Source organism: Protopterus annectens, chromosome 1.part0 (assembly GCF_019279795.1).
Source record: "Protopterus annectens isolate FY-2018-M chromosome 1.part0, PAN1.0, whole genome shotgun sequence".
Taxonomy (NCBI): domain Eukaryota; kingdom Metazoa; phylum Chordata; order Ceratodontiformes; family Protopteridae; genus Protopterus; species Protopterus annectens.
In genome coordinates, this window is record NC_056725.1 from 49,059,234 (window position 1) to 49,073,020 (window position 13,787).

The 13,787-nt window shown below is 36.1% G+C and overlaps 1 protein-coding gene across 2 annotated transcripts in view; it reads left to right on the forward strand.

The window, feature by feature from the left end:
- LOC122810865 (ras and Rab interactor 3-like) overlaps window positions 1-13,787 on the forward strand; it is a 1,223,645-nt gene that overhangs the window by 937,511 nt on the left and 272,347 nt on the right. For both annotated transcript variants that reach the window (XM_044082437.1, XM_044082487.1), the window contains one exon: window positions 4,635-4,726. In XM_044082437.1, the coding sequence (XP_043938372.1) occupies window positions 4,635-4,726 (92 nt within the window). The remainder of the gene's footprint in view (window positions 1-4,634; window positions 4,727-13,787) is intronic.

Below are 13,787 nucleotides of genomic sequence, written 5' to 3' on the forward strand. Positions count from 1 at the left end.
TGGAGCAGAGGTCACAGCTAAGGGGAGGTTATTCCAGCATTTAGCTATAGAGTGTGAGAAAAGAGCTTTGCCTGCAGTGTTGTTGGCTGTGGAGATATAGAGAACTGATTTACCAGCAGAACGAAGAGGACGGTTTGCTGTATAGTGTGTTACTAGTTGCTTTAGTGCTAGGATTTTGTCTGCGAATTTTAGAATATTATATGTGATGATTAGTTGGTGGAAAGTCAGTAGTTGTGAGAATTCCAGCCATTGAAGTTCCCTTAGTGGTAGGCAGTGATGGGTTCTGTAGATGGAACTGGTAGCAAAGTTGTCCATGGAAATTCTTTCAGAGCTTAACTGAACAGTAATACATTTCATGTGAGGCTTAAAATCATAACAATAATGACTTTGCACACATATATATATTTGCTATGGTCACTACCATGACAAGGCACCACCTGTCTTACAGTCAGTGTCTTGCTGTTGTCCTTACTGCTCACATCTTGATCATGGTCAGTTCAGACTCCATGTCCATAGTCTTTGCTTGTACATGACAGAAGCTCTCTGGAAGAAGGTACTCAACTGTATCCTCCACAAAGAGTCGTTAGGCATTCCTAAGCCATTCTTACTTCACATTTGAGTCATCTGGGTTTGTCCTGCCCAGCCATGTAACTCAGCTCACTGCTGAATTGGCAGCTCAGCAGCTTCTTCACCTGATGAGATAATTATAAGTCGAGCACTGGTCTTCAGCCCAACATATAACTCTTACTTCTTTGCTCAAGAATACTGGACTAAGAAAAAATATGTGGAGACAAAAAAAATAAAAAATAAAAACAAAAGTCAGGGACACTTTAAATTATTACTCTAATTCACTTAAAGAGTTAATAGAACAGGTTTTGTATCAACATACTTTTTTGAATAATAATAAGTATGAAACTCCAATGCCTGACATTATTGAAGGACTGTAATCCTCAGCGATTTACCAGGAAATCAAAGTTTTTATGAGTGACAGAGTAAAAAGGTGAGGCAAATTCACAGGAGGCCTATGAATTCAGAGGCAATTAAGATGTATGGCCCAAGATGTTATACCATGTACACTAATGAGCATCCTCATATTTTAACATGGTGTTTGTTATGGACAATCCAGTGCAGAAGCTCAATAAGAATCATCATTTGGATGCAGATGTGGCAGGTTGTTCCTCCGACTAGTGTCTCTGCAGGCATACCTGTCATTCCCACATGAAGTGTCTCAGTAGGACTACAGCAATATTTGGCTCAAAGTGGGAGTTCTGGTATTCTTGTTCTAAGGAATGTTCTCTAATTCTTCAAATAAACCATACTGGGGGTGATATTTTGGACTATGCTTTGTATGCCCCCCTCTTTTAAGATCAGTTTACTAAGGGTGGTCTTACCAGGAACACAACGTTCTATGCAACATAGCTTTAAGGATCTTAGGGATATGTGAATTCCTTCATCATCACAGAGTCACACTTCCAGGAAGGGCACAAGACATTTTTACCATTTCATATTATTCATGTTATTAAGAGATGGATGTGTAGGGTGAGAAAAACAAGACCAGGGGGCCTTAGAAGGTTCACAGGTTCATAGAAGGTTACTCGGCTAATGGCCCTAGAGAATCTTACAAGCCTGGCCATATTTATCCTGAGTCACCCTAATTGTCGGTGGTTAGGGGAATGAAGTTTGCAGAGGTAAGGGTTGATGGTAGTTAATACAAACTTCATCTGTCCAAGAAGGACATGGACTACACACACATCACCTAATCACTGGGCATTTACTAGTGAATGTCACCCCAAGATCTGGCTCAAGGTGGGAGTTCTGGTATTCTTGTTCTAGGGGTTGTTCTCTAATTCTTCAAATAAACCATTGTGGGGATGATATTTTGGACTGTGCTTTGTTTGACCCCCTTTTTAAGATCAGTTTGCTAAGGATGGTCTTAATATATTATCTATACTTGCAAGCAACCAAAAAAATTGCCAGCTTAAAAAATGTTACAGATTTATAATAAGAAATTGGTTAATGATATGTATAGTTTTAAAATCAATGCAAGTGATGCCTGTGGAATAAAATGGTTATTGTCTTTATTTGTTTGAACTGTTACAGTGCAAATTGTGTAATACTTGCATGCATGAAAAAAATATTTTGTTATTATAACAACTAGATGTAAGGAATTACAACAAAATATATCATGTCTGCACTGGAGATAACAGATTGTTGTTGTTGTCTCTTTCGGCTTTTCCCGGTTAGGGGTTGCCACAGCGGAACTCTGGTCCGCTAATGATTGGTAGTTGATTTTTACGTGCCGAGTTACCAGCCCTGATGCACAACCTTTAATGAAGGTACGCCCATTCATGCATGTCTCCACACAGAAGATGCTCTAGCTGAGAATCGAACCGGACAGCGTCTTACTGTGAGGCGACAATGCTACCGCAGCACCACCACCGCGGGTTTACTGGAGATATGGGATTTAAATTAAGGCAGTTAATCTGCATGTCAAATGGAAACCAGATATATTTATTTAGCACTCAGTAAATAGTATTTCCAAGTTCAGGATTGCTGATGTTTTACATGTCAGTGATTACCAGGCACCTAAGGATAAGTCTCTGAACTTATTTATGGAGTATAGGAAACAGACTGATAATAAGAAGGAATGAAAAGCTTTACCTGTAGATAGTGAAGAGAGCTTTAAGAGGAGTCCCAGACATTGACACTACCATGCTTTCATTCACCTGGATTTAATAAGGCTAGACATGCAACTCTGAAATGTATGTCATCATGGGACATTCCTCATTCTGAGTCTTAAAAACTGCATGTTCCATACTATTCCACAATAAAAGGGTCTGTTACACATTCATTGTTAAGATTTTTTAAACAAATATCTATGGTAAATATCTCTGAATCATATATACTTTTTGTAAGCATGAATTAACAGTGTTTAACCATACCGTGAGTTTCTTAGTTAAAGCGGTTAGTGAAGTGTTCCATATTTTGGCCATTTGTTCCACATTATGAGAAACAGTATGCTTCATTTTGGCTGCAGATGGTTGAGAGTTATGGTTAGCCAGGCATGTACGAGATGGTAGGATAAATGCAGCCTTTTCTTTTTTCATCTTCTGAAGGAGCAGCGTTATTTCAATGCCAACAAGATTTGGAAGCATTACTTCTGAGGGATATTGTAACTGCTTACAGCTGTGATTTGAGTATGTCATAGGTTCATAGAGAATAGGTTCATAGATTAGTACTAAGCTAACTGCCCTTGCGAGCCATTTTAAGCCTAGCCAATTATCCCTTGTGAGATTCAAACCCCGCACCTTGTGTTTGTAAGGCAAACACCTTAAGCATTAGGCCACCCGTCTGCTCAACAGGAGCAAATAGGGATCTGTTGCTTAACCTGCTCCACCACTTAAGGTATCCATCTGTCTTGTACAACAAAAGCGTTAAGGGGGTGGGGGTGGAGCAGCCTGAGTAAGTTGGATAACATGCTAAGCAAGTAAGCACATGGGGGGGGGGGGCTTCAGAATTCCTAATAAACCACAGGCATACTCAGGCCATGAATGTTTGCTTAAGAAGTGATACCATCAATCAGGTCTCTGCTGTCCTTTGAAACCAAGAACCTAAAAAAAGTAAGATTAGGGTACATGGAAACAGCAAATAATTAAGATACAATGTTGAAAATGTCAGCCCTTTATGCAATCATCTTTCTTGGAATAGCAGAATCAACAAATGTTAAGTAACTTGCTTGTATTTTCACTGCAACCTCTTGCTTAGCCTTGGGCCATATATAAGCTCTTGTCTTACTGAATTATTAAAAAATCATTTCCTTTTCTAAACAGTATTGCATCTTCTACAGCCCAGAGATATGGGAGTGACAGTTCTGCCTGGTGTAATGGCTGCGTGCGACTCTGACAGCGAAACTTCTGGTCATCAGAACTAGATAGGGAGAATTTATTCATTTTGCTGAAAATGTGTGGCTGTGTGTCTCTGTGTATACAGAATATAACTATTTCAGTACAGCTACAGTGCAAATCAGAATAACTCCCAGGCTTCTACCATGCACACAGTACTCGTGTGTGTTGAGTTATTGCAAGGACTGAATGGTGGACTATGGTATACCTGCCATAAAAGTCAGGATTAATAAATGCAGAGCAAAAAACAGAAAAGTATACCAAATGCTTGCAGGTAGATGCAGTGAGAATATAGTTCCAAAATGATTATCAGTTAAGGTACTTCTGTAAAACTACGTCAGAAATAGTGACTTTTTAAGATAATTTGTAGTCAGACTTCCTCTTTGACAGCTAGTTTAATAAATGTCAGCATTCTCTGTCAACTGTGGTGAGTATTTTAGGTAGACTGTTTAGTATTACTACTCGGAACTGCTGCCCACAGGAAACTTCTTGTGCTTTTATGTGACTTCTCAGATGCTGCTACTCCAGGCCTTAGTCAGCTTGAGAACTGCATTAGTCATGTATTGTGCCTAGTCATGTCACCTGTATAAGCTGTAGCAGAGATATTACTGTAATTTCTGTGTAACAGCAAAGTGCAGAGGGGGTGACTAACCTTCCATGCCAAATAAGGAACTTTGAAACAAGCTTCTGTCCCTGTATTCATGAGAACTAAGACGACCTTATTTTTTTCAGAGATGTTTTGCCATGTTGTCTGCACTTACCAACAGTAGTTCTGGAGCTATCAAAACGAGAAGACCTGGAAAGGGTTTCTGAGCTTGGTATACGTGAGTAGTGCTTCTTCATTTTATATTTTCCACATATGTGAATATCAGCTGTTCATTAACTTTGCTGTAGTGTATTTGGCATATTACGTTTACAAAGAGCTCTTTGATGGTTTGTATGGCGTTTTTGACATTCTAAGGCTATGCTATGTTGTTTCTCCTGTGACACCACTAATCAGCTGTCCTTTGCTTAAATGGCTTCATAACATATGAAGCAGATTCCATCCTCCCCACCAAACATAGAAACATAAAACACAGATCTGTGAGTAATGTTACAATTAATAAGACTTCATTTGTTGTTTTTTTTTTCTTTTTCTGTGATGGCAGAGCAGTGATTATCCTAGCTTTTCATTCCTGATCCTGAACCCGGTATAAAGGGAATATGAGCAGGAATATTAAATATCTATTCTTAAACTAAAAGGAACTACATAATAGCTCTAATTCTCCTTGCTGAAGTTCAGGGATTATGATTATTTTTCTTTACTTTTGTATAAGCAAACCTAAAGAGGTTACAGGAGTGCATTTATATTAACATTTATTGTAGTACTCCAAGGAATCCAAAGTAGACATGCAAACTTCTTAAAAGTAGCAGTTTAAATTGTTAAAGCTGCATGAAATAGACTAGTTTTAATCTTGTGCATAGTGTTTGGTTTTCTGAATTTTAAGTTACAAAGAAAATGTAAAACCAGTGACCTTGTATACATTTCTCAGATCTAGAAACGTGGGTTGTACCAGTCTTTTACTGTTTGTTTCTTTTTTTCTCTTTAGAGCTACATGATTTCTTTACAAGTTTTGATCTGCGGTACATTCCTTGTCTCTGTACATTAAGTATTTAGAAATAAGTAAATATTAGTAATTTACAGAGTGGGATGTATTTGGGAATAATGCAGAGGAAGTCACAGTACAAAAGACAAAGGGCATGTCACCTGTGGAAAATGTAATGTTCCTTCACATCATCTATGCCAGAAGATATTACTACACTTAAAACAGGGCAATGTCAAAAAAGCAAAATGAGGTAGTTTTTGCCTTTAAATGAATCATTCCCCAAGCAAGGAATTTATAGAATTTGGATAATATATTCTAGTAATCACGGCAGAACTGTTTATTATTGTACTGCATTCCTTATCAAGCTTTAGGATCTACAAATGTTTATCGTATCAAAGTGTATATTTTCTTGGCACATATAACAGATTTCAATTGGACCTTTCTTAGCTGATTCACATGTACATATTTTCTGAACCACAGAAATGTATTTAAGCAGTTTGGGTCTATATTTGTCTAGATAATTCCCAGGTTTCCTTTGTGTGAAATAATATGCATGGGCTTAGTGGTATATACAATTTAACTTACCAAGCTAGATAGTGAAGGAAGTATTTAATAAGATCAATGAAACTTATCACATGCTGGCAAAATTCAGATGCATTTAAATGCTCCCTTTGGCATACAAGACACATGCAACAACTGGAATGCCCACAGAGATACATACTAAAAAGATACAAGGCCTAAACAACATGCCCTACATGGACCGACTCAAAGCCTTGTCACTACACTCAGTTACCTACAGATCGCTAAGATATGATCTGTGTCTACCATACAAGACATCCTCTGACCTATTATCGATGGATTTACTGCACATCAGCAAGTCAAATGGCATCAGAAATGCTTTGTCTAGGGGTCTAAACCTCTTCTGGAACAATATCAGAATGGATCACACTGATGTTGAACTAACATTAAAACTACTGAACATTATCTATTGCTCCCCTCATAAAGATATTTGTTGTTTGGCAGATGGGACAGAGGACTACAGCTGACAAGCACAGACATCATCTCTTTTCCACAGTCAAGCAATGCATGATGGGCCACATTTCTAGACAACTGGCCCTTTTCTAATTTAGACCACATTGTCTTGAATTGTTTTTATTCACAAAGTTGTTCATGGCAATGAACATACCCAAGAAAGGGCATGACAATTTAGTTTAATTTATAGATGAATAGTAGAAATTCTTAATGGTCGGCATCAAAACTTTTAACTACACTGTAGGTAAGGGCATTTGGTGCAGGTTATCATTCTGTTTCCCCATCCAGAAGGAGATAGCAGCTTATTTATGGAAGAATGCTTTGCTTTCTTTTTGGAAGAAAGTGCATCACCAAGATGATTGATTTTTCAGTGCAAAAGTGCCAAAGAATTCCTGGAGTTAGGATATTAATTTATCCTAGCTTATGCACTTGCCTGGAGTTAGGATATTAATTTATCCTAGCTATATTAATTTATCCTAGCTTATGCACTTGCCTGGAGTTAGGATATTAATTTATCCTAGCTTATGCAGTTGCTGCCCGGAGTTAGGATATTAATTTATCAAAACAGTGTAAGAAACAAGTAATCTCCATGGTATCCCCGAAGTCTCAAAACAACCCACTAAAGTGTAGTGGGTCTAAAAACAAAACAGTGTAAGAAACTTCTCTGTGTGGAAGATTTTCAGTCCATATATTTCTAGTTAATCACTGTATATTAATCAGATCAGACAATAGTAGTAGAAGTAGCGAATGTAAACTCGTCAAGTCAAAAAGTAATAATAGAAAATATATAATTCTACAGCATTACTAAGTATTCAAAAGTAATCCGAGCAAAGCAGGCAGTCTATTTCCAGTCGAAAATCCTTTATTAAGTACACAGACAAACGATCCAAGTAAAACAAAAATAGAGTAATAATTTCCTCACAAGCTTTCTAAATATATATATACTTTTTATCAGGCATGGGAGTGGTTTATTGTGCTGTAAAACAAAGTGTTATTGGTACACATGTTAAATTCACATCACTTCCCCCATCAGTGTGACATTCAAGCTGGTCCTGCCCTACCTAGTAGCTGTCATAATATATAGCCCTAATGTACTTTAATGGTACACCTTATTTAACCAAATTATTAAGTCTGTGATTTTATACAAGGCAATATACTACATGGCTGGAAATATATCAACCTTAGTTCATTTTGCGATCAGAAATTATATATAAATATATACATATACATTTTGCATGTAAATATTAATTTATCCTAGCTTATGCACTTGCGGCCTGGAGTTAGGATATTAATTTATCCTAGCTTATGCACTTGCTGGACTTCATGTAAGACTTTTTAATTCCATGGCTCATTTTGGGAGATACCTTTCAGAACTGTTGTTTCTACTGATGTGTCATCACTCTCTTTTGTGAAACTGCACTGTACTGTGCTTATGAGGATACAACAGTCTCAGCATTTCTATATATAAATACTGGGGCTGTGGAAAGTACAGCTCCCCACATCTGGGAAGGGGGGATGAATTGATGCATTTTTGCAGAATGCAGTTGAGGAAGGGATTATATCATCCAATACAACAAAACATCTCATGGTCAAAGACCCATGCAAACAAATACTATATTTATTACCAAAAATACATAAATCTTTGACTTCTCCACCAGGAAGACCGATTGTCTCTGGCCATGGTTCACTGACTGAACCTCTATCAGTGTTTCTTACACAACAACTGCAACCACTTTTAGTCCATGTTAGAGCCAGGATTAAAGACACAACGCAATTCTTGCAGATCATACAGGAGACACAAATCGAACCGGATTGGTTATTATGTACACTGGACATTAAATCCCTTTATACAAGTATTCCACATTGGGCAGGACTACAAGCCCTTCAGTTTTGGCTTGATAAAACAAATCTATACCCACCTGGCTTTAATACACTAATCATTTGCATGTCTGAACATGTTTTAAACAAAAACATCTTATATTTCCAAGGGGAATGCTACTGGCAACTTCAAGGAACCGCCATGGGAGCATTCTTCGCTCCCATTTATGCGGATTTGCTCATGGCCTACCTAGAAGAAAGCTTGATATATATAATACATCACACAATATTTACCTGGTGGAAATGGACATTTGGCGAAGATATTTGGACGATTGCTGGATGGTGTGGTGTGCAGATACTGAATATCTTCAGGAATTCATTGAATACCTCAACAGTAATGTTTGGGGTATTGAATTTACTGTAACTAGCAACCCAACACAAATTGAATTTCTGGATGTTACTGTTTATAGAAATATGGATAATACACTGTGTACTAAGATACATCGTAAATATCCAGAATACAACACATTACTACATGCATCTAGTATGCATCCACGCCACACTGTCCGCAATATCCTGAAATCTCAGTTTCTAAGGATGAAATGTATCAGTTCTTCGTTGGATGATTATGAGGATGCCAGTATGGACCTAACTAAATGATTTTTGGATAGGGGATATCATCCATTTGACATAATATCAGCCAAAACATGCTCGGACAGACAATCTAGAACACAGTTGCTGGAGTATAAGACTAATAAATCCAGGAAAGGGGACTGCACTTTGAGATTTGTAACCACCTATGGGAGAAATCATCAGGTCATTAGGAATATTATGGACAATAATTGGAATATTCTACTAGCCAATGATTACTTAAGGGAACAACTGGGTCACCATTGCCAATTTTCATATAGAAGAGGTAAAACATTGGGCTCAATTTTTTCTCACTATAAACATCATGATAGTGGTGGAGCCAAATATAAACAATTGACCATGAGTGGAAATGAACTTGTGGGAACCTCTCCATGTGGGCACTGTATGTCCTGTAATCAGGTTAATAAAACAAAACAGTTTAGCAGTGCTAACACCAGCAAAGTGTATGACTTAAAAATTTTTGGGAATTGCTCTAGCAGCTGGGTCATATATCTTGCTACATGTCAGTGCTCAGCCTTTTATGTGGGGAAAACATCACGCTCACTTAGGATTAGGATCGGTGAACACAGGAGTAATATAAGGAATAAAAAAACCACAAATGCATTGTATCAACACACACTTAAACATCCTACAGCCAGTTTTATGTTTACTGTCATCGACCGAATAGTGGGGGACAGAAGCCATCAACAAGGTTGGGAGAATACATTTACTTTTAAAGAAAAATATTGGATAATTCATCTTGGAGCCTTGTTTTCTCCAGGTCTTAATGACCATTTATGAAGTATAGCTCTTCTCTGTGTTGTTGTCCTATTGGAACACAACACACATGGCTCACAGATGTATATCATCATCCAAATATACTTTAATGAAATATTACTATATGTTGTTGTTAATTGTAAGTGGATGGAGTATGTGTATACCATATATATTCCTTATCATTATTGTGTAGTATTTTTAAATGTAATATTATTATATCAAGTAGATCAGTTATCTTTGATATAATGTTGATGTCAACATGGTCACAGACTTAGATACATTCATTTTTATCATTTTTGCCCCATGTCCTTGGTGTAATTACACATTGTGTATATTATATTACATCATTGTTATTGTTTACACTTTATTTTCTACATTTCATCTGTTGTTTTATTAACATATATTTTGATGTATGTATAAAGTGGAGATTTAGGAAGAAATTTTTATGTTAATGAGAACTGTAGTAACTGATATGATTGGTTGATCTGTTATGTACTATCATATAAAAGATTTTTTCGTGCAAGGTTGGCACAGTCATTTATATACTTGTTTCACTGAGGAAGGCTTCGTGCCGAAACCGGTTTGAATTTACTGTTGATTTGGACATTTTTATGTCCATTCCTTGATTTATTAATAAAGCGTTGGAACCATCTTGCTGGCCGTTTGTGTTTTTACAAGTTTGGTTGGCCGTGCAAGCTCTACGTGAGGGGTATGGTGTTCCTGATGAACTGAGGCTTGCCTATCTGCCCGTTTTATCTGCAGGACCATGTTTAGTTTTCTGAGTTTGAGATCATCCTTCACCTTCCTGCTTACATTATCTTTCTCCACCATTCTTTGATTAAAATTAACCAATTAATTAATCAACAATGAAGGCTTCATATTTCCAGAACAGATTATTTTCCTTTTTTTAAGTGAAAGGATCTTCACATATTGTATTTTTATCCAAAAGTCATACACTATCCATTAACCAGTGTTTGCAACAATAGTACACTATTTCTACCTGACTGTCCCCATTTATCAAAATAGCTACTCTTCAGCATTTCTCTGTTCCAATACAAGTTATCCTGCTCACATTTTTGGATTTTAGCCTTTTTTGTATTCAGTAAAGTTAGTGTCTTGTAAAAGTATGAGATCTGCTTCTTGGTTTTTCAAGTATACTATTATATTTCCACAACTGAGTTGTAAGCCCTAAATACGAGGTGCCAAGTAACCCTATACCCAAGATAATGAACCAGACTGGGGGTGCTAAGATCAATTGATTTTCTCTATATCATTTTATTTTAAAATAAAACAGAAAACACTTACACACAGTTATATTTTAGTATAGTTAATGAACTAGTGACATATATACCCAAAATATATAACACAATGAATGAAACTTCCAATCAGAAGTGAAATATCTTGCTACTTACTAGCATGGGTCTTGCTTCCCTCACATATAGTACAATAAGATCACAAAGAGAGAATGCAAAACAGAAGATTAGCAAAGTAGAAGTTAAAAAAATAGAAGCTGAAATCATGGAATACTTGCAAAGTAAAGGATTCAGTGTCAAAAGTCTAACACAGGTTATATCACAGCATGATGGAACAATAAGTCCCCAAGGTAAGGAGCAACAGGAGGAACAGCAGACATCTGAAGAAGAAATATGGACATGGGAAAGAAAAAGAGATTTAATATGGTGTAATATTTATGCAAAGGAGAAAGCAAAACTAATTAATAAAACAGAACAGCACCAAAGATATTTGAAGAGAAACAGGGAAAGGCATCTGGTCATGGAAAATTTTACAAAAAAAATAAAATAAAAAAAATAAGAAAACAGAGGAAAAGTAGAAAAGAAGATTCGAAGCCAGCAACACAAAACGAGATCCCAGAACACAGCTCCTCAAAGTGAAAAGTTTATTCAATGGGAAATGAAACCACCATTAACGCCTTTAAAATCATAAACCAAACAGCGTTTTCGTCAAATTAATTGACTTCATCAGATGACCAGTACATTTGAAACTCATCTTTTTATAATAACATCTATTAACTCATTTAATGAATTAATCAATTAAAAACAAATTCTTTTTCTTGACTGTCCAATAAAAACATGTTACAAAGAGTTAAAATGTAGGATGAAATGACATAAAAAAACACTATTAAAAAATGCTTTAAAAATGCGTGTTATACTTGAAATTCAGGAGTTTTTATACAAATGGAATATTTATTTCATCTATCTTGCTATTTACCAAGAATTGATTATTAGGTATCTAATTAGAAACCTGATAAGGGTGGAGGTATCATTATGGATAACATGTTGTATGATAGTAAGAATATTCCCTGTTATGGGAAGAGGATAGATATGTATCTGCATCTCTAAATGAGATTAATATTTCCTACAATAAGATTGATTTGGATCTTTTCAATATGTTGCAGGAAGAATTAATAGATCATAAAAGTTATCATTTTTTAAAAGTTGATAAACCTAGGATACCCACGATCTTTGGGATCCCAAAAATACATAAAAATAAGGAGGATCCCCCACTCCGCCCTATAGTATCAGCTGAAGGTTCCAAGACGCAAACATTAGCTAAATATGTTGATTCCAAATTAAAACCCATATGGATCAATAAAACCAGTATACTAAAGGATTCATGGGACCTATTAAAATGTCTCAATAAATGTAAGTGGCAGGATAATATTTTATTCATCACAATTGACGTTGTAGATTTATTTTCCTCCATCCCTCATTTGGAAGGCAAAGAAATGTTAGAGGAAATTGTATTTGAATATGAGAATATGACACACAAAGATAAATTAGCAAGTCTATGGCTTATCGACCTTGTTCTAAAATATAATTACATCTATTTCAAAGGTGAGTTTTTCCAACAGATCAAAGGTGTTGCTATGGGGGCAGCCTGTGCCCCCTCCTATGCAAACCTTGTATTAGCAAAATGGGAGGAACAATACATTATAAATTCCGAATACAAATCATCCTGGATTCTCTACAAAACATTCCTGGATGATATTATAATTTTTTGGACAGCAGGGTTAGATAAATTAGATGAATTTATAAAATATATAAACAACACTACCTGTTTTTTAAAATTTACCCACAAAATATCTGAAAACATAATGACATACTTGGATTTGGAAATGTATAAAGTGGGTAGTAAATTTGAAACCAAAATATACAGGAAGGACACCTTCTGCAATTCCTATCTGCACTATCAAAGTGCTCATCCTAAACACTGTAAAAAAAAACATTGTTAAAGGACAGTTTGTCCGAGGGAGTAGGATGACTAGTTCAGATATGGACTTTAAGAACGAATGTGATTTATTAGAAAACATGTTCAAAGATAGAGGCTATCCTGTGTCATTTATTAGAGGAATCCGGAAAGAAGTGGAGAAAGGGCGAAAAGATAGATTTGCCCCACTATATTGCAGTACAGGTATAGATGAAATAAGGGATGAAAGTGAAGGTGGTAAAGACTCAAATTATGAGAAACCCAGAAAGGGTGAGGATTTCACTCGGGCCTTGATCCTTGAATATAATGGGTTGAACAATGAAGTTAGAAAAATATTTTTTAGAGAATGGAATAGATTTACATGCTTAACAGGTATAGAAGGCATGGACAATTTTCCTAAAAAGGTTATATACAAGAATTCCCGAAGTTTAGGTAATATTCTAGAAACTAAGTGTGGTAATAGGAAAAGCAATAATAAAATTAAAACAGGTACATATAAATGTGAACGTTGCAGACAGTGTTGTCATGTTTTAAACAAGGAAGGACTCTTCCTAGTGAGTAGGAATAAATGGATATATAGTCCTGATTATTTCAACTGTGAGTCCACAGGTATAATATATTTAGTGGTTTGTGAAAATTGTAACTCCTTCTATATAGGGAAGACGGAGAGAGCTCTCCAAAGAAGGATTTACGAACATATGTACGATATATTGAAGGGTAAAGAAAGCAATGCACTTTATAAACACAGCAAAACATGTAGGGAATATAAATACAAATTTTTAATAATTGAACAAGTTAAAAAAGACATCAGGGG